At 42.2% G+C, this 26518-nt stretch overlaps 1 protein-coding gene across 21 annotated transcripts in view; it reads left to right on the top strand.

The window, feature by feature from the left end:
* The window catches only part of LOC306964092 (NACHT, LRR and PYD domains-containing protein 12-like), a 188364-nt gene that overhangs the window by 148695 nt on the left and 13151 nt on the right, over positions 1 to 26518 (top strand). For 15 of the 21 annotated variants that reach the window (XM_079557962.1, XM_079557964.1, XM_079557961.1 and 12 more), the window contains one exon: positions 12136 to 12312. The exons of 2 other annotated variants lie outside the window; for them this stretch is intronic. In XM_079557962.1, coding sequence (XP_079414088.1) covers positions 12136 to 12312 — 177 coding nt within the window. Of the gene's footprint in view, positions 1 to 2496; positions 2671 to 3028; positions 3315 to 12135; positions 12313 to 15686; positions 15865 to 16126; positions 16236 to 26518 lie in introns of those variants that run through there. 4 more of the 21 variants (XM_079557955.1, XM_079557971.1, XM_079557957.1 and 1 more) reach the window with 4 other exon arrangements.

Here is a 26518-nt window from a genome sequence, read left to right as displayed (position 1 = left end):
ATATCCTTAATCTCTGAATTATTTCGTTATTTATATATCAACAAAATAAATCCATAACTGTGATTCTGAGTCTATCCATTTACTACTTCAATTGTGTTGCTGTAAAAACTGGCAAAAAATGCCTTGATTTGACTTCATTGTAACTCTTGAAAGTGTATATTTTTAAATTTAAATATTTCCCTGTTCACCTGCAGTGTCTCACCTTAAACCTCTTTATCCATGATTCTCTCTCGTCGTGTCTCATTAGCGCCATTTGGAAAAACTCCTTTTGCATAATCCACAACAACAGGCCTGTCTTCACCTGCCCCGCGCCCATCACCGCTTGTTTTACATGTCAAAAGTTGTAAATAAGCCTTATTATCCATGGTGTGGCTACTGCAACCACGCGTTGTTGTTGTTGTTGTGCGAGGCAGCGTGAGAGATGCATTCAGGGACCGTAGGAAGTGCGCTCTTTTGCCGCCGCTCCTCAGGTGCTGAAGTTTTTCCGCCGGCTTTTCCTCCTCGTGCGCTCGTTCCTCCTGATGTTTGGGAGTCAGTTCCTGTCTCCCCTATTGCCCCGCCTCTGGAGAACCCCACTGTTATATATTTGTCCACATTTTCCTCACGTTTGTGGATAAAAGGGACAGTAAGAAGTGCGCCTTTCCCACACTTCTCACGGTCCCTGAATGCATCTTCCACGCTGCCTCCACTGACCAAAACAACAGCAGCTACACCATGGATAAGTTAAGGCTTATTTACAACGTTTGACATGTAAAACAAGCGGCGATGGGCGCGGGGCAGGTGGAGACAGGCCTGTTTTGTGGATTATAAAGTTTTTCCAACTGGAGCTGAGGACTGACCCAGAAGATCGAGTGCACAGTGAGTGTAGTGTTTTTATGCTTATTCTGTGGAGTAAAGTCAGCCCTTAATGTGCGGCTACTGTACTGACTTATCTGACATGACGCGCGTGCGTTTGTTGATGTGTTTGTCTTGATAGATTCAGTCTGTGTTTGATGCTACACAGTGACAGGAGCATAGCTTAGTTTGGGGTTGAACTGGTGTGACTGTCCCATACACCGTGAAAAACCTATGTTATACACAAGGCTATATGGACAGGCCTGAGCTGGTCTATTTGCTTTTTGTGTGACCCGATTTGGCAAGAGCCCAATGAGTCAGGGGAGAGCAGGGCGGAGCAAGACGTCTTAGCTCTGCCCCGTGTGCGCGGCGGCGGCCTGAGGTCTGTCCACACGTCTTCCTGCACTGGTCATGACTCCTGCAGTGCAAACGTCCCCATTTTGCATATTGCGGGATTTTTGCTGGCGGGAGCGGGACAAAACAACACAGATGCGGGCGGGAGCAGGAATAAAAATTACAATCCTTTGCGGGATGCGGACGGGAGCGGTACTGCACCATGCGGGGGCGGGCGGGCGCGCAACTTAAAAATCGGTACCGCGCAGACCTCTAATACAAACATCCTCGTATCTCTCTCCTGTCAGGTGTGACACTGGTGTCAGACACATTGAACCAAAGGGATTCGCCTTTAGAGCAGCAAGTTCTACGACGGATCCCCAGAAGATCGAGTGCACAGTGAGTGTAGTGTTTTTTATGCTTATTCTGTGGAGTAAAGTCTGGCTGAATGCCATGTTGCACTAACTCATTGCGCGTGCGTTTGTTGTTATGTGTTAGATCCAGTCTGGTTTGTCCGTGTTACGCAGTGACTGGAGCCAATAACTGTATCAATGTTGAGCGTGAACACAGTGATTCTGCGGTACTAATGCTCTCGTTATCAAAATAGAATGAACAAATGAAATGAAAATGAAAAATTATTTAGTTTGCGGGACAGCAGTTTATCGTCCCACCCGCCCGCTCCCCTCCCGAGCCCGCAATGAGCTTTAAAAATGTGTCCCGCGCCGCACTGTTTTGCGTTGGGTCCCGCGAGTCCCGCGGGACTCCCGCGGGAGTGCAGGGCTCTAGTTTGTATCATGTTGTAACAAATGTGTTTCTTGTTAGTCATGAGCCTGTCCTCATAGTCTCCTGACTGCTATATTAACATGTTTAAACTCCACAGAGGCAGAGCCACATGAACGTATAGGGGACATTTAGTGTGAGCTGAGGCGCTGCGTCCTGCTCACTTATTGGAGCCATAATACTGTATTTAATCTTATAAGTATCTTCCAGGTCCAGGTCGACCCACAGATTCAAGTTGATTCACGTCACTAAAGAGAAAATAGCCTTAAATCAATTTACACAATTGGTCAAAAGCTGAACTTTTCAAGTATTTTGTCTTGTGTTAATTACTGTAAATCACCAAATAAATCACATATTTGTGTTTTATACCATGATATAAATGATAGTCCATAACGCCCAGTCCTGGTAAGAATGACTTTAATTCAGATCAAAGGTTTGAACTGTCCAGATGAAACACTGTCATAGACGACCATAGAGTTCACCAGAGCTTCATAGAGTCAATACATTCAAATAATTTCATCATCTGTTCATCATTTATTCTTTATTCAGATTGAACAAGTGCAGTTTGTCAAAGTCCAGCTGTTCTTCTCTGGCCTCAGCTCTGAAGTCCAACCCCTCACACCTGAGACAACTTGATCTGTGGAGAAACAACCTGGAGGACTCAGACGTCCAGGAGCTGCGTGAACTCAAACAGAGTCCTCACTGTCGACTGGATTTTCTACAGTGAGTATATACTATAGTGTAGTGAACAGGAGTGGATCAGAGCAGAGTCTGGTTTGGCTGATCTCAGTGAATGTGGCTCTGCTGAATCCACATGAAACAGTCCCAAACTGCCCCTCCTGATGCTGCAGTCCAGCCTCCTGTCTCAGGCTCCATTGGACAAAACATAAGGACTGTTGGACTCTGTTTAGGCCAGTCTGCTCTGATTGGTCACTGCAGCTCAGTCCTTACTCCCATTATTACAGGATTTGTACTGTACTTATGCTGTATCATTCATTACTAGTAATTGTTGCTGCTAAATGACTAATGACTGTTTCTCTTCCCTCTGTGTCTAATAACTGTCTGTGTCGTCTCTTTTCAGCCGGGGTTTTTTCTAACCATTGTCCTGAGTGTTGATCCTGGACAGAGGGAGCTCATGGACCAGACTCAGCCCTGTCCACACCTGACATTTACTGTGTCCTCTCACTGACCTGGACAACAGCTCTGAAACTACACTGAGACATTCTGCTTCCATTCTCGCTCCGACAGAGTCTTACCATCGTTAGACACCACATTTTAGATCAAGAGCTAAAGACAAGTCCTGTTCTTTAACCAACCAATCAGATTTATCTACTGCATTGAGCACATTTCAAAAACACATTTCACCAAAGAGCTTCACACGTTCTTCTGAGTCGACTCCAGTTCTCGTTTAGTCCTGGTTTAGAGAAGTCTGCCCTGATCACGGTCCACGTCGGCACATGTTTCTTTTACTCATTTTCCTCATCATCGTTTCTCATTAAATACAAATTGTGTCCAATGCCAGTCGGTCACAGTGGCCTCAGTGCGACGGCCGAAGCAAAGTGTGTAATGAGCGTAAAGCAGGCGGCACTGGGAGACACAGTGTTCCTCCTTTTCATTTTAGGAACAAAGATCTCACACTTTAGTCATGTGTGGCCAATGTCTGTGTCATAAAGATACATTTTTACTTTTTTGCCATAATTTTGCATGGATTGAATGATTTACATCCAGGAAGAATAATAAGTTTGATATTGCAATAAGAGTTCAGCTTTAACTTTTTAAACCAAGTGTACATGTAATTCCTCACCCACCCACTTGGGGGCAGCAGAGGGACATAGGTCATAGTCATGGACATATTCTTTTAACCATCTCAACCCTCACCTTAACTGAGTAGATTTTCTCTAGTTCAGCTTTACCTGAATCCATGAGGTCAGTCTACAGTCCAGTGTAACGCCTCATTTGAAAGCTCAGACCTACAAAACTCATCTAAATGGATATTTTTCCTCATGCGGTCATCACTTTGTTGACATTTTCTTCCCTCATCATTTTTGTCACTTTTTAGTCACTTTTCATCATTTCTGTTGCTTCTTTTTTGTTCCGTTTTTGTCACATTTTCTTTTTCACATTTTGACATGTTTTTGTCGCTCTTTTGCTGTGTTTTCATCCTCGCTTTCGTACGTTTTTTTTTCCAAGAAGCTTTTAGATTTGGGTAAAGCCAAATGTGAGAAAAGTTCTGGGTTCAGGTGGGGGCTAAGGGGTTAAAACATAGTACATGCACACGCACTGTTTTCTAAAGGCTCGTCAAACACAAATATCATCACTGTTGCCTTTACTGCTCATATAGTGAAGTTTCCTGCAGACTGGTTCAAGCCATAGGATCTGGCAACCCAAAGCACGGGGCTCTGTGGACTTTCTTACTGCACATTAACAAATCAAAAAGTGTTTGATGTGTTCATGTTTACTCTATATCTGCAGCTCTTATGTGTGCACTATCTTTAATGAGCTTCATGAATATTACTGTAATATAGTGTATTTTATTGTCATTAAATATCGACTCCTCTTCATATAAAATAATCCCGTTTCCTGATTTTCCGCTGTATCTTATTGCACAGCTGTACAACTTGTGTTCAGACAGTAGAACGTGATCACATGACATCAGGGAAAAGGGGAAGGGTGGAGGAAGTGAAAGTATTCTGAGGACACTCCGTTCAGACCCTTTACAGACGTGAGTACAACCTTTTCTCAGACTTTCATGAAAACAGTTTGGTCTCAGTGTTGCAGAGGACTTTTCTACTTCTTTGTTTATTGGTTTAAATGGATCGATTTGAACATGATCACTTCAGTTGTTTTGACTCATTCAAATGGAGTCGGGCTTTGGGCCTGGATTGTTTCACTTGTTCTGAGATGTTTCTGACTCGTTTCAATTCATTTATGGCGACGTTTCACATTTATTTCTTTGCCAGTGGGGTAAAACAATGCTCTTCTTCCATTGTCAGTTTAATTTTCTTACTTCAAGCACCACGACCCTAGAATCCGTGTGAAAGGTCGTCAAACAAACAAAGTGATCTTGGTCCGATCAGGAAAAAACGTCTAAATGAGTGAAAACGGCTCAAAAAAAGAAACATTTCCTCAGTTCAAGTCATTTAAACCCAGGCTTGATCTTTACTGTTTGTGATCTTCATATTTATCCTTATTCTTTCTAATAATAAAATCTCAAACCACACAGATTTGTTTGGTAGATTTCCAGTTTGGTGGAAACATGTTTTTTTCAGCCTGAGCTCAGACTGGATTTCCTGTTGTTTCACTGAGGTCACGCTTTTCTGTGTCTTTTTAAATCCGACTTGGTAAAAACAGATTTGAATATACAATCGACCGACAGCAACCTTTAAAATGTTATAAGACAATAATAAAAATATATATTGATAATCACGAGTTTCAGGGTGAAACAGCCAGTGCAGTTCCCACTTTCAACTTCCTCATTTTTATTCATGTGCAATTGCAATAACAATGAAGTTATTAAAGATAATTGCATAATTCAGAGAAATGGGAGCAGGAAGTGGAGTCCATTGTGGTCAGTTGTTCCTGGAGCAGGAGGAAACAGCTGAAGTTTCAGCTCAAACAGAAGCAGCAGAGACTGAAGCGTCACTTCAACATGAAACAGTGAAACACGACTGAGGAGGTATTTGGATGAAGAACAACTTTATATAAAACAGCAGGAAGTTCCTTTGACAGATGTTTAAATGAACGACCAACTGTTACGGCGTCTACGTTTATGTATTTATGATTTAATAATTATTTTGTGAATTCATTTTGTATAATATATTCTTTTACCAAATGTTGGCAGTCTAATGAATTCAAAGGATTTACATTTTGCTGTCCTTGAGCTTTCAGACAGAAACATGGAGAGAGTGTGTGAGGATGAGGAGGAGGCTCAGTCTAAAAGCAAAGCAGAGCCCACTCAAACACAGTGAGTACATCAGAGGAGCTACACCTGCACTTTATCTGGTTATTGTCTCATTTTGTCTTTCTGAATCAATCTGTCAGAGCTGAGAGTCCGAGACAGAGAGCAGAGTTCAGCTGTGAGTCTCTGAAGAGCGACAGGTCCATGTTTTCTCCTCCAGCCTTCAGTGGTGAAGCTGGATCTGCTCAGAGTCTGCTGTGAGTGAGACTCTTCTCATTCAAACATCTTCATCATCACCTTCAACATGAAGCTCATCCTCCACAGAATAAGAGCCACTGCAGCACATTACACATGATCATTAACATATAAGTCCAGTACATTATCTGACCTCACTAATATTGAACTGGTCAGACTTTCTTTTACGAATTTAATTTGAACATGACAATAATATCACAACCATCAGTTTAAGCTCACACGCGACCACAGGAACACTCAGCACAAACATACTGTCCATCACAACATCAGGATCTGTTTGTCTCCTGCTCAGGTTTAGGAAATTAAAAAGTGTTGGTGGGGCCACACTAGGACTGGGAGATAATGACAGAAACGATATTATTGCAAACCATCAGAAATATGTCATAATGTGCTGTTAAACATCTACATTTATTGTTTTGTCACTAAAAAAAAAACAGTGGTCTTGAACAAAACTGGTAATACACATCAGGTATAGTTTATTTTCATTTTTAGCAGTTGGTTTCATGACATTGGAGATAGACTCGATATTCTCTTGTAAACAAAATATATTAACCATTGCTAAGCCAAACCACAGAGGATATTAAAAAGCAGATGAGCCTCTTTAATTATTACAGATTGTTAACCTCGAGCTTGATATCTTTGATCATGACATTTTATTTAAACATTAATAAGCATTTATAATGATGAACTATCCTCAGAAGTCTTTTGTTTATTGAAATAAGCCCGTAATGAAACCTGATCACCTGACTTTATGCTTTTACTTCACAAATGGAAATATTATTGACATAAACTGTGTTTCAGAGCTGAGAGTCAGAGACGGAGAGCAGAGTTCAGCTGTGGGTTTCTGAAGAGCAACAGGTCCATGGTTGATCCTCCAGCCTTCAGTGGTGAAGCTGGATCTACTCAGAGTCTCCTGTGAGTGAAAAACTATACTTTGATTCACAGACAACAGCTAAGAAGACATATTTTCACATGAAATAAAAGGGAAAGTTGGTCAAAATGTTTTTGCTCTCCGACTGAGCTCAAGTGTGTGACTGAGTGTGTGTCTCCACAGAGAGAGTCCTGGTCCGGCCCCATTGTCCTGTTGTCTCTGTGGGAGCGTCCTGAGGGATCCAGTCTCCTCCAGCTGTGGACACTGGCTCTGCAGACACTGTTTGTCTTCCACCTGGGACCAGAGCAGTTCAACACAGTCCTGTCCTCAGTGTGGACCAGGACTGAGCCTCCACAGCACTTTACAGAGTGAGACCTGTTCACACCAACACTGGACATGGAACACTTATTTGTTTCTCTCTGTATATGTTGAACCATCTTCAGGTCCTGGACTTTGAGCTTCATTCTAACTGTGTAATGGTGTGTGCAGGTTCCTATAAGAGCGTTCTGGAGCAGAGGAGTGAGAGTGTGTCTGAAGGAGCTGAAACAGGAGCTACAACTTCTCTGAACAGGATCTACACTGAGCTGTACATCACAGAGGGCCTCAGTAAAGAGGTCAGTACCCAACATGAGGAGAGGCAGATGGAGACTCTCTCCAAGAAGACTGTCCATGACGCTCCAATCAGGTGCCAGGACATCTTTAAAACCTTACCCTCCGAGCACAAAGCCATCAGAGTGGTGCTGACCTGCGGCGTGGCTGGAGTGGGGAAGACCTTCTCAGTTGTGAAGTTCTCTATGGACTGGGCCCAGGGCTCAGAGAACCAGGAGCTGGAGCTGGTGGTGCCACTGTCCTTCAGAGAGCTGAACCTGGTCAGAGAGCAGCGCTACAGTCTGCTGACGCTGATACATGTGTTCCACCCATCACTAAAGGAGCTCTCAGCTCAGACTCTGGCCCACAGTAAAGTCCTGTTCATCTGTGACGGCCTCGATGAGAGCAGGCTGTCTCTGGACTTCAGCCGTGAGCTCATCTCTGAGGTCACACAGGAGTCAGAGGTCAGCCAGCTGCTGGTCAACCTCATCAGAGGCTCTCTGCTTCCTTCTGCCCTTATATGGATCACCTCCCGACCTACAGCAGCCAATCAGATCCCTGCGCGCAGTGTGCACAGGTTCACAGAGGTCAGGGGCTTCATCACTGACCAACAGAAGGAGCAGTACTTCAGGAAGAGGTTCACAGACTCAGAGCAGTGTGACAGAGTGCTCTCCCACATCAGGACGTCCCGCAGCCTCCACAACATGAGTCAGATCCCAGTCTTCTGCTGGATCACAGCCACTGTCCTGGACCACATGTTGAGAAGCGAGCAGAGCGGACCCCTGCCCCAGACCCTCAGCGACATGTACGCACACTTCCTGTTAGTGCAGACGCAGAGGAAGAGGAAGTACAGCCAGGAGAGCAGCGGCCCAGAGCTGACTCCGGCCGACTGTGAGCTCCTCCTGAAGCTGGGGAGACTGGCCTTTGAACAACTGCAGAGAGGAAACATCATGTTCTACCAAGAAGACCTGCAGCAGGTGGGTCTGGACCTGAGCGAGGCCTCAGTCTACTCAGGACTCTGTACAGAGATCTTCAAACGAGAGAGTGTCGTCTTCAACAAATCAGTCTACAGCTTCATCCACCTGAGCGTCCAGGAGTTTCTGGCAGCTGTTTACCACATTCATACATTTAACTGTGAGAATGAAACTAAGAAGAACAAGAATATTCTGCAGAGGGTTAAGGACTGGCTCAGTGGTGACACAGCATTGCAGGAGTTCCTCATAAAAAACCTCCAAGAGTCTTTCCTCAGTCCAAACGGCCGCCTGGACCTGTGTGTGCGCTTCCTCCACGGCCTCACTCTGGAGTCCAACCAGAGGCTTCTGGGAGCTCTGCTGGGTCCATCACAGATCAAATCCAAAACGAGACAAAGACTCATCAACAATCTGAAGGAGATTAACACAAAGGACATATCTCCAGACAGAAGCATCAACATCTTCCACTGTCTGACTGAGTTAAACGACCACTCGCTCCATCAGCAGATCAAGGACTTCCTGAAGTCAGACAGATCAGAGGAACTGTCTGAGTCCCAGTGCTCAGCTCTGGCCTACATGCTGCAGATGTCAGAGGACGTCCTGGAGGAGCTGGACCTACAGACGTACAATACCTCAGAGGAAGGACGACTGAGACTGGTCCCAGCCGTGAGGAACTGCAGAAAGGCTCGGTAAGTCCAGATGGAACATTAAAGCTGTAACATGGACCATATTGTTCTGATTATAAAAGTGTCACTGGCCTCACAGGCAGCAGCTCTGCTTTGTTTAATGACTTTTCCTCCACAGATTATACAGTTGTAACCTCTCAAAGGTTCATCTGGAAGTTGTGGCGTCGGCTCTGAAGTCCAGTCCTTCTCACCTGAAACATTTAAACCTGAGTCGTAACTCAGTGGTGAACTCTGAAATGAAGGTGTTGTGTGACGGACTCCAGAGTCCAAACTGTCGACTGGAGACTCTGATGTAAGTCCCTCTCTTTGCTCTAATACTATTGTCCACTCACTTTCACCTGGCTCAGTCTGACTGTTAGGGAAATACTAAAGGAGTCCGGAGGAGATGTGGATGGAGAGACGGGACACGGTCTGGATGTCTTACATGGTAGAAGTTTATTACCGTATTACAGGCCTGGAGACATTTGAACAGTCAACACAATGTTCAGAGCATTGATCATTCAGAGTCTGGGGATACTTCCACATGAAGAGAGCTATATAGCCTCGGTTACACGTAGGCACTAACAGTCTACCTCTCGGACAATGTGCCACGTTGACTAGGCCACAAGTCATGTAGAAGGTCGGCGCCTGAATGTTCCTCTTTGACAGTACAATATGATAAGATTCAAAAGGAATGTGCCATGGCTGAATTAACTCTATAATTCTCCATCACTGACCATTTCATTTCTTCAATTGCCTTCACTACAAAGCAGTTGTATTTATCAAACAAAACACAAAAGAAAAATAAACCTTTACATCAGAGAAGAACGACTTGAATTTAGAGATTCATCACAATCAAACCAAAATCACTATTTTAATTTTCACAATCAGCAAATCACAAATGTTGTCGTTATTTGGTTCATAAAACATTCTTTGAAAACAACAAATAAACCTCCTCCCCGTGGTTTTAACCTGCTCACCCTGTAGTTTCGAGCTCTACAAACATGTTCTGAAATGCATCTACTTCACAGTTCATATTCAGTCTTCTCTCAAACGTTAAAGCTCCTCGACCTGTTTCCAAAGTGCTCTGTGAATCCACTCATGATTAGAAGAAAGAGATGGCTATATTTTTCTCTTCTTTCACTTGACCTTTTTTATTCAGGATAAAACTCATTGAGATTAAATCTCTTTTCAAGAGTGTCCAGGCCAAGATGCAGGGGAACAACACACACAAGTTACATTTGTACACAAAGCGAACGTTTCCCCTCTCATCCAATAGGCTTCGTCAGCACACTAGCTCAACAGGCAGCCAGATTTAGACCACAGGGACGAATTCAGCTTGGCTTAGTCCCACCCCTCTATTGAGAGCTATTCTCCCCTGAAGGTGAACATCTTTGTGATTTAAGTCTTTGTATTTCTGTGTCGACCTAACTCATCCCTAAGTTTCGGTCTGAACGACCCTAATCTCATCTGATCACTGCTAATTACCTGCCTCTTGTTCTGTCCTGGGCTGAGTTTCAGCCTCATTAACATTACAAAGCCCCCGAGATATGGGCTTTAAGAGGTTTCTGTACACTGGAGAAGGATGAAATCGAAGACCTGATTTCCTGTTCATGGAGGGGTTCTCCTTCTTTACAAAAAATTGCTTCTTTGACCAACAATACATTTACAAATCAAAAGAAACAAATGTTTCAATCTACTATAGGACAAAGATGAGGAGCCCACCTGGGCCAACAAGACGCAGTGATGAGTCAGCGACCTCATGTTTGTACTAAAGTACAAAGCTCCATGATACACAGTGTCCAAGGCAGAGAGTCAGATATATAACATCACAATAGTCCAAAACCGGCACAAAAGGAACAGTCACAAGTTTCTTTCTACAAACCAGAAGCACCACTTTATTCAAAAGTAAAAAAACGTTTTAGTTTTTATCTGTGAATCTGTTTTTTAATATGAGGCTTAAAAGAGAAACAATCATCAATTAAAATCCCAGATATTTATATTGTGTTATAGTTGGATTTGGTTTCCCTCATTTGAAATGATGGAAGGCAAGTGCTGGGAGGCTGATTTTCTGTTTGAGAACAACATGTATTTTGTCTCGTCTGCATTTCAAACTCATGTTAGATTATAAAAAACATCCTGTCATTGATTCAAAGACAATTGTAGTTATTCTGCCAAAGGCGCTGATGTTTATAAAACCGTATCATCTGTGTAGAAAATGCAAATGTGCATTTTTGACTTGATCTAAATCATTTATGTAAATAATAAATAAATCATTCTCACAATGAGATATTTGTACAAAACTGTGCAGCTCTAGTTTAGATGGAATTACTGATGAGGTCGACATTATCTGAGTGTTTTAGTTTATATCCTTTTATTTCAGGCTAAACTGTTCAAGTGAAGTCATTTTAGGAACAATTCTCTTCACGTCGCCCCATTGACAGAAAATGTGACATAAATAATAAAGACTCCCTGTCCAGTCTGATGAACGAGGCCTAACACCATGTACTTTATTGACTCTTGTGAAATGTGTCTAACAGAGAGCATCAAATAAGAAACATTCCCACATCATTAATGCTCACATTCACATTCCACTTTCAGCATTTGATCTAAAAGATGGAAAAGAGTGGAGTTTTTCATCTGTTGAGTCTGCCCTGTATCTTCTCCCTGAGAGAAGGAGATTATATTCAAATAAATACTTTTAAACTTGTCCAAACGGCTCAAATCCAGTGAAATCTGGTGAATTCACATCATTGTAACTAGTGAAGATATGGCTTTATGCAAAGTGTCTGAAAACAGAGAAAGGTTTGTCTCAGACAGAATCTGACACTGAATGAAAACTGAAATATCAGGTCGTCAGCACAATCTCATATGAGCCTCTGTTACAATCAATACATTCAAATAGTTTCATCATCTGTTCATCATTTATTCTTTATTCAGATTGTGGAGGTGCAGTTTGTCAGAGTCCAGCTGTTCTTCTCTGGCCTCAGCTCTGAAGTCCAACCCCTCACATCTGAGATACCTGAAACTGGACTTTAACCCAAACCTGAAGGACTCTGGAGTGGAACGTCTGTGTGATTTCCTGCAGAATCTGGACTGTCGACTGGAGACTCTGAGGTCAGTTCACTCTTACTGTCACACACTGGACATGTTCCACAGCTTTACCTCAGTCATGAACACAAGTCCATCCAGATAAGCACACGCTGTTGTGGATGAAGAGGAGGCTGCACCAGAGACAAAGAAAGTCTCTGTATTTATCAGACAAAACACAGAAGAGACTTCATATTAAATGATTGTACAGAAACAATAATATATCAAAGCGTCCATGATATACCTGTGTATATTTGTACACCGGTGTGTATTTGTAATACTGCTAGTCCGGCTTCTGCCCTGGACTCTGACCTCCCTCTCCACACTGGCTTTGTCCTGCTGCCTTCAAGCTGCAGCTACAGGACTCTGAGGCAGAGGCGGCTCCTTCAGCTCAAACTTTGTCCCCTCTGCTATAGCTGCTTTAAACAGTCTGTAATCTTTGGCTGGTCCTCATGTGGATTTGTAACATGGAATTGTTTGTGATGTGTGTGTGCTGTGGTGGAGGCTGTGAAAACAAACTTCCTCCTGTGGGACAATAAAGGTCTATCTACAGTGCCTCTCGTTAATATTCATACACCTTGAACTTTTGCACATTTTGTCATGTTTACAGCTCTAAACATAAAGATTTTATTTTGATTTTTTTTACTGAACGTTCACACACAAGTAACAGACAACTGTGAAGTGAAAGCAAAATGATACATGATTCTGTTATTTTTTTTAAAATAGAAAAGTGAAAAGTGGGACTTGCATAAGTATTCATACAGCATGAATTAATACTTTGTGGAACCCCTTTTGCTGCAATAACAGCAGCAAGTCTCTTGGGGTATGACTGTACAAGATTTGCACATCTAGAAACTGAAATTTTATCCCATTCCTCTATACAAAACAACTCCAGCTCTGTCAGATTAGAAAGAGAGCGTTTGTGAACAGCAGTTTTCAAATCTTTCCACAGATTTTCAATAGGATTTAGGTCAGGACTTTGACTGGGCCATTCTAACACATTAATATGTTTTTATTGAACCATTCCATTGTAGATTTAGCTTTGTGCTCCGGGTCATCGTCCTGCTGGAAGGTGAATCTCCGCCCCAACCTCAGTTCTCTTGCTGACTCCAGCAGGTTTTCCTCCAAAATGTCTCTGTATTTGGCTCCATCCATCTTCCCAACTATTCTTACAATCTCCCCAGTCCCCGCTGAGGAAAAGCAGCCCCACAGCATGATGCTCCCCCCACCATATTTGACACTGGGGATGGTGCACTCAGGACGATGAGCAGTGTTAGGTTTGCTCCATACATAACGTTTTGCATTTGGGCCAAAAAGTTCAATTTTTGTCTCATCTGACCAAAGATCCTTCTTCCACATGGAGCTGTGTCCTCCATATGACTTCTAGCAAACTTCAAACGGGATTTTTTATGGCCTCCTTTCAATAATGGCTTTCTTCTTCCACTCATCCATGAAGGCCAGATTTGTGAAGATACGACTTATAGTTGTCCCATGTACAGTTTCCCCCAGCTCAGCGGCAGGACTTCACAGCTCCTCCAGAGTTATCATGGGGCACTTGGTTGTATTTCTGACCAGTGTCCTCCTTGTTCGCTCTGATATTTTAGGTGGAGGACCACGCCTTGGTAAGTTGGCAGTGGTGCTTTACTCTTTCCATTTCTGAATGATGGATTGAACAGTTGCTCCGGGAGATGTTCAAATCTTGGGAAATCTTTGTATAACTTAACGCTGCTTTAAACTTCTCCACAGCTTTATCCCTGACCTCTCTGGTGCTCCTTGACCTTCATTATGCTTTTCAGTGACCAACACACTCCGACCACAGCTCTGAGGGCCTTAAAGAACAGCTGTAATTAAACTGAGAGTTGATTACACACAGGTGGCCTCTGTTTAACCGTTAAGCCAAGGTGTGAACATTCTGGAGTCATTAGAAATGTTTTAAAGGCAATTTAATGCACTCAGAAAATGCTGTATGAATACTTATGCAAGCCCCACTTTTCACTTTTCTATTAAAAAAAAAAAACAGAATCATGTATCATTTTGCTTTCACTTCACAGTTGTCTGTTACTTGTGTGTGAACGTTCAGTAAAAAAATCAAAATAAAATCTTTATGTTTAGGGTTGTAAACATGACAAAATGTGCAAAAGTTCAAGGTGTGTGAATACTAACGAGAGGCACTGTATCTGTGGAGGCCCTGCAGGTGCTTAAGGCGGGACACGACTGTGAAAGACTGACACATGTTCTCACACACGTGTTACTGAACTTTAGGGGCTGTTTTCTCCAAATGAGCTTCACAACATCTCCACTTTAGTAGATCCTACACACTCTCAACTTTCACATCTTGGACAAAACATTTCAGAGGATCTAATTCCCACCAGGTTTATTGAGCTTTGAGCCCAAAAAACAAGGAACAATTTGAATTTTGACAGATTTGAGCTCATTCAAAACCTAAACAAGATATCCATAATCCTCTCTTTTTGTTACTTATATATCAACAAAGTAAAACCATAACTGTTAATCTATGTCTATCCATTTACCTACTTCAATTGTGTTGCTGAAAAGTCAGCAGCTCAGGCTCAGACAGGAGAGAGATACAAGGATGTTTGTATCATGTTGTAACAAATGTGTTTCTTGTTAGTCATGAGCCTGTCCCCATAGTCTCCTGACTGCTATAAAAACATGTGTAAACTCCACAGAGGCAGAGCCACATGAACGTATAGGGGACATTTAGTGTGAGCTGAGGCGCTGCGTCCTGCTCACTTATTGGAGCCATAATACTGTATTTAATCTTATAAGTATCTTCCAGGTCCAGGTCGACCCACAGATTCAAGTTGATTCACGTCATTAAAGAGAAAATAGCCTTAAATCAATTTACCCAATTGGTCAAAAGTATTTTGTCTTGTATTAAGTACTGTATATCACCAAGTAAATCACATTATCGTGATATTTGTGTTTTATTCCATGATATAAATGATAGTCCATAACGCCCAGTCCTGGTAAGAATGACTTTAATTCAGAACAAAGGTTTGAACTGTCCAGATGAAACACTGTCATTTTAATCATAATCAGCAAATCAGAAACATTGTAGTTATTTTGAAGCTCAATAATCACAAACAACACTTTACAATATAGAGTCGTCCATGTCCAGCTTGTATAACAGTGTGATTTTAATGTCTATCAAAGGATCTCAACACACAGCCATTCATGCAGAAACTGGTGGAACTAAAAGTGAGAGAAACCCCTCAGTGAAAATGTCCACATTTGGGACAAAATGTCACTATTTTGTTTTTCCACCAGTATTTTCTAGCTCTGTCTTAAACCTCTCGACCATAGAGTTCACCAGAGCTTCATAGAGTCAATACATTCAAATAGCTTCATCATCTGTTCATCATTTATTCTTTATTCAGATTGTGCAGGTGCAGTTTGTCAAAGTCCAGCTGTTCTTCTCTGGCCTCAGCTCTGAAGTCCAACCCCTCACATCTGAGAGAACTAAATCTGTGGGGAAACAACCTGGAGGAGTCAGACGTCCAGGAGCTGCGTGAACTCCAACAGAGTCCTCACTGTCGACTGAAGTTTCTAAAGTGAGTATATACTATAGTCCTTATTCCCATTATTACAGGATTTGTAAAACAGCACGTCGACCTGGGACTGATGTGATGGTCACAAATCACTGGAACATGTTGGAAAATGTCATCAAACGGGCTACATTTCATTTTCTTAAACCATCCTTCGAAACACCAGACTATTACACACTGAAGTGCACTTTCTGTTGCTGCTAAATGACTAATGACTGTTTCGCTTCCCTCTGTGTCTAATAACTGTCTGTGTCGTCTCTTTACAGATGGAGGACTAACCAACCATTGTCCTGAGTGTTGATCCTGGACAGAGGGAGCTCATAGACCAGACTCAGCCCTGTCCACACCTGACATTTACTGTGTCCTCTCACTGACCTGGACAACAGCTCTGAAACTACACTGAGACATTCTGCTTCCATTCTCGCTCCGACAGAGTCTTACCATCGTTAGACACCACATTTTAGATCAAGAGCTGAAGACAAGTCCTGTTCTTTAACCAACCAATCAGATTTATCTACTGCATTGAGCACATTTCAAAAACACATTTCACCAAAGTGCTTCACACGTTCTTCTGAGTCGACTCCAGTTCTCGTTTAGTCCTGGTTTAGAGACGTCTGCCCTGATCTCGGTCCACGTCGGCACATGTTTCTTTTACTCCTCTTCCTCATCATCGTTTCTCATTAAATACAAACTGTGTCCAATGCCAGTCGGTCACACTGGCCTCAGTGTGTCGGCCGAAGCAAAGTGTGTAATGAGCGTAAAGCAGGCGGCACTGGGAGACACAGTGTTCCTCCTTTTCATTTTAAGAACAAAGATCTCACACTTTAGTCATGTGTGGCCAATGTCTGTGTCATAAAGATACATTTTTACTTTTTTGCCATAATTTTGCATGGATTGAATGATTTACATCCAGGAAGAATAATAAGTTTGATATTGCAATAAGAGTTCAGCTTTAACTTTTTAAACCAAGTGTACATGTAATCCCTCACCCACCCACTTGGGGGCAGCAGAGGGTCATAGGTCATAGTCATGGACATATTCTTTTAACCTTCTTAACCCTCACCTTAACTGAGTAGATTTTCTCTTGTTCAGCTTTACCTGAATCCATGAGGTCAGTCTACAGTCCAGTGTAACGCCTCATTTGAAAGCTCAGACCTACAAAACTCATCTAAATGGATATTTTGCGGTCATCACTTTGTTGACATTTTCTTCCCTCATCATTTTTGTCACTTTTTAGTCACTTTTCATCATTTCTGTTGCTTCTTTTTTGTTCCGTTTTTGTCACATTTTCTTTTTCACATTTTGACATGTTTTTGTCGCTCTTTTGCTGTGTTTTCATCCTCGCTTTCGTACGTTTTTTTTTTCCAAGAAGCTTTTAGATTTGGGTAAAGCCAAATGTGAGAAAAGTGCTGGGTTCAGGTGGGGGCTACGAGGTTAAGACATAGTACATGCACACGCACTGTTTCCTAAAGGCTCGTCAAACACAAATATCATCACTGTTGCCTTTACTGCTCATATAGTGAAGTTTCCTGCAGACTGGTTCAAGCCATAGGATCTGGCAACCCAAAGCACGGGGCTCTGTGGACTTTCTTACTGCACATTAACAAATCAAAAAGTGTTTGATGTGTTCATGTTTACTCTATATCTGCAGCTCTTATGTGTGCACTATCTTTAATGAGCTTCATGAATATTACTGTAATATAGTGTATTGTATTTGTCATTAAATATCGACTCCTCTTCATATAAAATAATCCTGTTTCCTGATTTTCCGCTGTATCTTATTGCGCAGCTGTAAACCTGTGTTCAGACAGTAGAACGTGATCACATGACATCAGGGAAAAGGGGAAGGGTGGAGGAAGTGAAAGTATTCTGAGGACACTCCGTTCAGACCCTTTACAGACGTGAGTACAACTTTTTCTCAGACTTTCATGAAAACAGTTTGGTCTCAGTGTTGCAGAGGACTTTTCTACTTTCTATGTTTATTGGTTTAAATCGATTTGAACATGATCATTTCAGTTGTTTTCACTCATTCAAATGGAGTCGGGCTTTGGGCCTGGATTGTTTCACTTGTTCTGAGATGTTTCTGACTCGTTTCAATTCATTTATGGCGACGTTTCACATTTATTTCTTTGCCAGTGGGGTGAAACAATGCTCTTCTTCCATTGTCAGTTTGATTTTCTTACTTCAAGCACCACGACCCTAGAATCCGTCTGAAAGGTCGTCAAACAAACAAAGTGATCTTGGTCCGATCAGGAAAAAACGTCTAAATGAGTGAAAACGGCCTCAGTTCAAGTCATTTAAACCCAGGCTTGATCTTTACTGTTTGTGATCTTCATATTTATCCTTATTCTTTCTAATAATAAAATCTCAAACCACACAGATTTGTTTGGTAGATTTCCAGTTTGGTCACGCTTTTCTGTGTCTTTTTAAATCCGACTTGGTAAAAACAGATTTGAATATACAATCGGCCGACAGCAACCTTTGAAACGTTATGAGACAATAATAAAAATATATATATATTGATAATCACGAGTTTCAGGGTGAAACAGCCAGTGCAGTTCCCACTTTCAACTTCCTCATTTTTATTCATGTGCAATTGCAATAACAATGAAGTTATTAAAGAAAAATCTCCTGCATAATTCAGAGAAATGGGAGCAGGAAGTGGAGTCCATTGTGGTCAGTTGTTCCTGGAGCAGGAGGAAACAGCTGAAGTTTCAGCTCAAACAGAAGCAGCAGAGACTGAAGCGTCACTTCAACATGAAACAGTGAAACACGACTGAGCAGGTATTTGGATGAAGAACAACTTTATAGAAAACAGCAGGAAGTTCCTTTGACAGATGTTTAGATGAATGACCAACTGTTACGGCGTCTACGTTTATGTATTTATGATTTAATAATTATTTTGTGAATTCATTTTGTATAATATATTCTTTTACCAAATGTTGGCAGTCTAATGAATTCAAAGTATTTACATTTTGCTGTCCTTGAGCTTCCAGACAGAAACATGGAGAGAGTGTGTGAGGATGAGGAGGAGGCTCAGTCTAAACACAAAGCAGAGCCCACTCAAACACAGTGAGTACATCAGAGGAGCTACACCTGCACTTTATCTGGTTATTGTCTCATTTTGTCTTTCTGAATCAATCTGTCAGAGCTGAGAGTCCGAGACAGAGAGCAGAGTTCAGCTGTGAGTCTCTGAAGAGCAACAGGTCCATGGCTCCTCCTCTAGTCTTCAGTGGTGAAGCTGGATCTGCTCAGAGTCTGCTGTGAGTGAGACTCTTCTCATACAAACATCTTCATCATCACCTTCAACATGAAGCTCATCCTCCACAGAATAAGAGCCACTGCAGCACATTACACATGATCATGAACATATAAGTCCAGTACATTTACACACAAGACTAGACAGTTAACTGAACTCACTCACTGTTTAATTTGTTTTTACTCAGTTAATTGATTTTATTGAAAATGTATGGAGGAGATTGATGGCATTGCACATTACATTTTATATGTATCTCCATAGTCCTGATGAACTATCATTTTACAAAGAGACAAATGAACTAGAACATTTTTGTAACTGTTCATTTCATGTTTAATATTTAAATGTAATTCTTCATGTTCTCAGATGGTTCTGTGTTCAAGATAAGATAAGACAGGGCTCTATTAATCTCACAATGCAGAAATACACTGAAATAACACTGAACTGTTTGCATTTTGTTTTACAAAAATCCTGAACGGCCGACTGCAAACACACTCCAGTCCTGAAGTCATTTTATTCATTTGTTTCTCTCAGAAATGTATTAATACAAACCTGTTTTTCAGAGTTCAGAGTCAGAGACGGAGAGCAGAGTTCAGCTTTAATTCTCTGAAGAGCGACAGGTCAAAGGGCTTGATTATGAAGTTCACTCCTGAAGCTGGATCTGATCAGACTCTGCTGTGAGTGACTCTAATATCATTCACTTTACCTTTAGGACATAAAGAATTTGCTCTGGTGCCTCGGTTATTTCAAACTCTGAATATTAAGAGCAATAGTGGCCTGTAATGTTATTGTAGTGTTACCTTTAGCTTTTACCAGTAACATAAAATAAAGACACAGGTGCGTTGGTTGACAATCAGGAGGACAACAGTTCCCATTTAACCATATTTCATTTGTTTTAGTTTAGGTTTTCTTTGACTTTAAATGATGCTGTTGTTTTCATTAGGGATGAACTATAATGTGAAATTAGGCAGAAACTGATGACCGATAATTTTCACACATTATAAACATTATTCTTATTGATGACAGAGATTTAAAGACTTAAACATGAAGGTCCAGTGAGTGAATGTGTGTGACTGAGTGTGAGTCTCCACAGAGAGAGTCCTGGTCCGGCCCCATTGTCCTGTTGTCTCTGTGGGAGCGTCCTGAGGGATCCAGTCTCCTCCAGCTGTGGACACTGGCTCTGCAGACACTGTTTGTCTTCCACCTGGGACCAGAGTAGTTCAACACAGTCCTGTCCTCAGTGTGGACCAGGACTGAGCCTCCACAGCACTTTACAGAGTGAGACCTGTTCACACCAACACTGGACATGGAACACTTATGTGTTTCTCTCTGTATATGTTGAACCATCTTCAGGTCCTGGACTTTGAGCTTCATTCTAACTGTGTAATGGTGTGTGCAGGTTCCTATAAGAGCGTTCTGGAGAAGAGGTGTGAGAGTGTGTCTGAAGGAGCTGAAACAGGAGCTACAACTTCTCTGAACAGGATCTACACTGAGCTGTACATCACAGAGGGCCTCAGTGAAGAGGTCAGTGCCCAACATGAGGAGAGGCAGATGGAGACTCTCTCCAAGAAGACTGTCCATGACGCTCCAATCAGGTGCCAGGACATCTTTAAAGCCTTACCCTCCGAGCACAAAGCCATCAGAGTGGTGCTGACCTGCGGCGTGGCTGGAGTGGGGAAGACCTTCTCAGTTGTGAAGTTCTCTCTGGACTGGGCCCAGGGCTCAGAGAACCAGGAGCTGGAGCTGGTGGTGCCACTGTCCTTCAGAGAGCTGAACCTGGTCAGAGAGCAGCGCTACAGTCTGCTGACGCTGATACATGTGTTCCACCCATCACTAAAGGAGCTCTCAGCTCAGACTCTGGCCCACAGTAAAGTCCTGTTCATCTGTGACGGCCTCGATGAGAGCAGGCTGTCTCTGGACTTCAGCTGTGAGCTCATCTCTGAGGTCACACAGGAGTCAGAGGTCAGCCAGCTGCTGGTCAACCTCATCAGAGGCTCTCTGCTTCCTTCTGCCCTTATATGGATCACCTCCCGACCTGCAGCAGCCAATCAGATCCCTGCGCGCTGTGTGCACAGGTTCACAGAGGTCAGGGGCTTCATCACTGACCAACAGAAGGAGCAGTACTTCAGGAAGAGGTTCACAGACTCAGAGCAGTGTGACAGAGTGCTCTCCCACATCAGGACGTCCCGCAGCCTCCACAACATGAGTCAGCTCCCAGTCTTCTGCTGGATCACAGCCACCGTCCTGGACCACATGTTGAGAAGCGAGCAGAGCGGACCCCTGCCCCAGACCCTCAGCGACATGTACGCACACTTCCTGTTAGTGCAGACGCAGAGGAAGAGGAAGTACAGCCAGGAGAGCAGCGGCCCAGAGCTGACTCCGGCCGACTGTGAGCTCCTCCTGAAGCTGGGGAGACTGGCCTTTGAACAACTGCAGAGAGGAAACATCATGTTCTACCAAGAAGACCTGCAGCAGGTGGGTCTGGACCTGAGCGAGGCCTCAGTCTACTCAGGACTCTGTACAGAGATCTTCAAACGAGAAAGTGTCGTCTTCAACAAATCAGTCTACAGCTTCATCCACCTGAGCGTCCAGGAGTTTCTGGCAGCTGTTTACCACATTCATACATTTAACAACAAAAACATACTCAAGAAATTATTCACAGGCAACAAAACATTGGAGGAGTTTCTCATGAAAAACCTCCAAGAATCTTTCCTCAGTCCAAACGGCCGCCTGGACCTGTTTGTGCGCTTCCTCCACGGCCTCACTCTGGAGTCCAACCTGAGGCTTCTGGGAGTTCTGCTGGGTCCATCACAAATCGACTCAAAAACAAGACAAAGAGTCATCAACAACCTGAAGGAGATGAACACAAAGGACATATTTCCAGACAGAAGCATCAACATCTTCCACTGTCTGACTGAGTTAAACGACCACTCGCTCCATCAGCAGATCCAGGACTTCCTGAAGTTAGACAGATCAGAGAAACTGTCTGAGTCCCAGTGCTCAGCTCTGGCCTACATGCTGCAGATGTCAGAGGACGTCCTGGAGGAGCTGGACCTACAGAAGTACAATACATCAGAGGAAGGACGACTGAGACTGGTCTCAGCCGTGAGGAACTGCAGAAAGGCTCGGTAAGTCCAGATGGAACATTAAAGCTGTAACATGGACCATATTGTTCTGATTATAAAAGTGTCACTGGCCTCACAGGCAGCAGCTCTGCTTTGTTTAATGACTTTTAAATTATTTATTTCAAAGATTTATAGATTGTAACCTCTCAAAGGTTCATCTTGAAGTGGTGGCGTCGGCTCTGAAGTTCAGTCCTTCTCACCTGAGACTTTTAGACCTGAATAATAACTCAGTGGTGAACTCTGAAATGAAGGTGTTGTGTGACGGACTCCAGAGTCCAAACTGTCGACTGGAGACTCTGCTGTAAGTCCCTCTCTTTGCTCTAATACTATTGTTTACTCACTTTCACCTGGCTCAGTCTCACCATTTCAGTGCTTTAATTGCCTTCACTACAAAGCAGCTGTATTTATCAAACAAAACACAAAAGAAAAATAAACCTTTACATCAGAGAAGAACGACTTGAATTTAGAGATTCATCACAATCAAATCAAAATCACTATTTTAATTTTCACAATCAGCAAATCTCAAATGTTGTCGTTATTTGGTTCATAAAACATTCTTTGAAAACAACAAATAAACCTCCTCCCCGTGGTTTGAACCTGCTCACCCTGTAGTTTCGAGCTCTACAAACATGTTCTGAAATGCATCTACTTCACAGTTCATATTCAGTCTTCTCTCAAACGTTAAAGCTCCTCGACCTGTTTCCAAAGTGCTCTGTGAATCCACTCATGATTAGAAGAAACAGATGGCTTTAACTTTGATTTGATTTGACCTTTATTTATCCAGGATTAAACTCACTGAGATGAAAAATCTCTTTTTCCAGAGTGTCCAAGCCAAGATGCAGAGGAACAACTTCACACACAAGTTACATTTGTACAAAAATAGTCAAACATTGAATCATTAACGCTTAATCACACCCGAGCACATTTTTCTGCTTTTGGACTTTTACTGTTTGCAAAACTCCAACATTTTTTAAGCCAATTGAGTGACATTTTCCCAGAGGCTGTATTTTTTGGTGAAATAAAATCATTTTATTTGGATTTTTAGCCCAATGTAAAAACTCATGAAAACAAACTCACGTTAAGGAGCTTCAACACAAACTTTAGAGCCATAACTCAATGAAGGAAGAATAATTTTTCAAACTTTTTTTTATTTGGAGGTTGACCTCTCCTCTTTTCATATATATAAAATAATGTTACTTTTTAAAGATTTGAACCCTTTCATTGGCAACTTTCTGTCTCCAAGTCACTCACATGTGTTGCTGTCGTGGCCTTTGATTTACATAGACTGACATTGTAATCACCATTTTTCAAAACGCTTCTATAAAACAGATTCAAAATGTCATTTCAAACTTCTGCAAACTTCTATTTTCTGAACTTTGAGGCTTCAAACTGACGCCCTGACATATTTGTATCACCATGAGGTCATTTTGACCTAGTTTAACAAGAGGAAGAAATGCCTGTTATTTCCAATATCAGTAAACAGTAAATAACAGAAACAACTGCATTACTCCATTGTTACTGAATCTCACCCTTTATTTTGTGAGTTTATGCATCAGAGTGAATCTGTGGAAGAGTTTAGGAAGGAGCGAGAAGTGTTAGAGCTTTTTCAACTGGGATTTGTACAAAAGGAACATTTGCAGAGGCAAATAAAGACTGTGAGACTTGAGGAGCAGCTGTTTACACGGGGGTTTGGAGACGACCGGAGAATTACAACTATTGGTATTTGTACTGACGACAGAAAGTTGGCAATGAAAGGGTTCTAATATTTAAAAACGTTTCATTATTTTATATGTATGAAAAGAGGAGAGGTCAACCTCCAAAATAAAAGAAAAGGTTGAAAAATATTCTTCCTTCATTGAGTTTTGGCTCTAAAGTTTCAGCACATTTTAGTGTGGAAGCTCCTTAAGGTGAGATTTTAAAGGTGAGATTAAAGGTTAAATCAAGAAAATCCACTCAGATAAAACAGCTCCATGTGAAAGACTTTGTTTCCAGATTTGTCAATAGTGATTTGAAAGTCTGAAGTGACACAAGTTGTTTGGACTGAAACTCCTTGTGTAGTTGATTCCAAGAGTGCGGTGCAGCAAACCTAAAGGCCTTTTGACCCAGTTCTGTTGGCACTCCGGGCACAGAGAGCAGGAGAAGGTCCTGAGAGCGCAGGCTGGAGCTGCTGCTGCTGCAGATCAGGAGGAACAAGTCCAACAATACATTTACAAATCAAAACATACCAATGTTTCAATCTAGCAAAGGACAAAGATGAGGAGCCCACCCGGGCCAACAAGACGCAGTGATGAGTCAGCGACCTCATGTTTGTAATAAAGCACAAAGCTCCATGATACACAGTGTCCAAGGCAGAGAGTCAGATATATAACATCACAATAGTCCAAAACAGGCACAAAAGGAACAGTCACAAGTTTCTTTCTACAAACCAGAAGCACCACTTTATTCAAAAGTAAAAACTGACTTTTAGTTTTAATCTGTGAATCTTTTTTAATATGAGGCTTAAAAGAGAAACAATCATCAATTAAAGCTGCGCGCGGCGATAAAGGCCCTCGCCCCTGGCGCACTCCCCCCTTGCGACCACCCCGCTTGCTCTCGTCTCTTGCGACCACCCCGCTCGCTCTCATGCCTTACGACCACCTCTGTTTGCTTTGGTCCCTTGCGACCACTCCTCATCACACTGGGTCCTACCAGTGTAATGCAACTTAAAGTCCCTTTAAGTTGCATCACAGTTTATTATATGCGAAAGTCCCTTTAAGTTGCATCACAGTTTATTATATGCGAAAGTCCCTTTAAGTTGCATCACAGTTTATTATATGCGAAAGTCCCTTTAAGTTGCATCACAGTTTATTATATGCGAAAGTCCCTTTAAGTTGCATTACAGTTTATTATATGCGAAAGTCTCTTTAAGTTGCATTACAGTACATTATATGCGAAAGTCCCTATTAAGTTGCATTACAGTTTATTATATGCGAAAGTCTCTTTAAGTTGCATTACAGTACATTATATGCGAAAGTCCCTTTAAGTTGCATTACAGAGCATTATATGCGAAAGTCCCTTTAAGTTGCATTACAGTGCATTATATGCGAAAGTCCCTTTAAGTTGTATTACAGTGCTTTATATGCGAATGTCCCTTTAAGTTGCATTATAGTGCTATTGTGAAAATCCCTATGTAGTGGCATAATTGTGTTGTAATTGCAAAAATCCCTATTTTGTTGCAGAAACTCTTAAAAGTGTATAAACTGTTAAAATCACTGCCAGACTTCAATTTATCAGAAATTCTATTAAAAAGCCGGCAAGAAAAGAGAAAGCATTAGAAAAGTGTCACAGCCATATTTGAACTGGCAACCTCCTACACCAAAGACAAGCACACTATCACTGAGCTGTAGCTCTATGGTAATTGTACCCTGATGTGGACTAATTTTTCTCTAAATTATCGAGCAGAAGTTAGTTCCCACCACTGGAGGAGAGAGGTAATGTCCCCGTTTTAGTGAGTGTGGGACCATAGGCAATGATTCATGTACTTCCCGGAAGGTGCTGAGTCCCTCCCCCCCAAGTCACTTCCCCGATTGTTTTCGACATTTTCCCCAGTGTTGCCTCAATTGTCTCCCTACTATCCCCCCATTTCTTTTTCTTTAGTGACGCATATTTTGACAGCATTTTTCATGAGGGTGGGATAATATGCGCGGGAAATCATAATAAAAAAAAGTTGAAGTCAGAATTGATCCAGCAACCTAATGATTGGGAATCCAACACTCAAGCTATGATGCCACACAGGCACAAGAACTTCTACGAAACGTCCCGCACTCATCTGTTTTGGGCTGTGACAATGTGTGCAGCGGCCCATGGAAAAGGTGAAGGCAATGAAAGTGTCAAGGTTGTGTTTGGACTTGCAACCTCCTTCACTTGAGACGACCATGCTATCACTGAGCTGTAATTCCATGCAAACATGGGCCTGATGACTGTTTGGGTTTCCTAAATTCACAGGCTGAAATTTGATCCCAGCAACACACTGGTGGGGTAATTTCCCTGTTTTTAATGAGTGTGGAACCATTGGCGACGAGACATGTTCTTCCCAGAAAGTGCTGAGTCCAAAATATTTTTTTTTTTTAAAAGAGTCAAAGTTGGGAGTTGATCCAGCAACCTCCTGCACACTAACCCAGCTCTCTACCAACGGAGTTACTAAGGCTGAGAAAAATTTGGCGGATGTGAAATTAATGTCATTAAAGACCCTGCACTTGTGTATTTGCAGGAAACAGATTATCAGTGTAGAAAATAATATATCC

This window comes from Gobius niger (assembly GCF_951799975.1).
Source record: "Gobius niger genome assembly, chromosome: 6".
NCBI lineage: Eukaryota > Metazoa > Chordata > Actinopteri > Gobiiformes > Gobiidae > Gobius > Gobius niger.
Note: the sequence above shows the minus strand (reverse complement) of the source record. Positions and strands in the feature narration are given on the sequence as shown.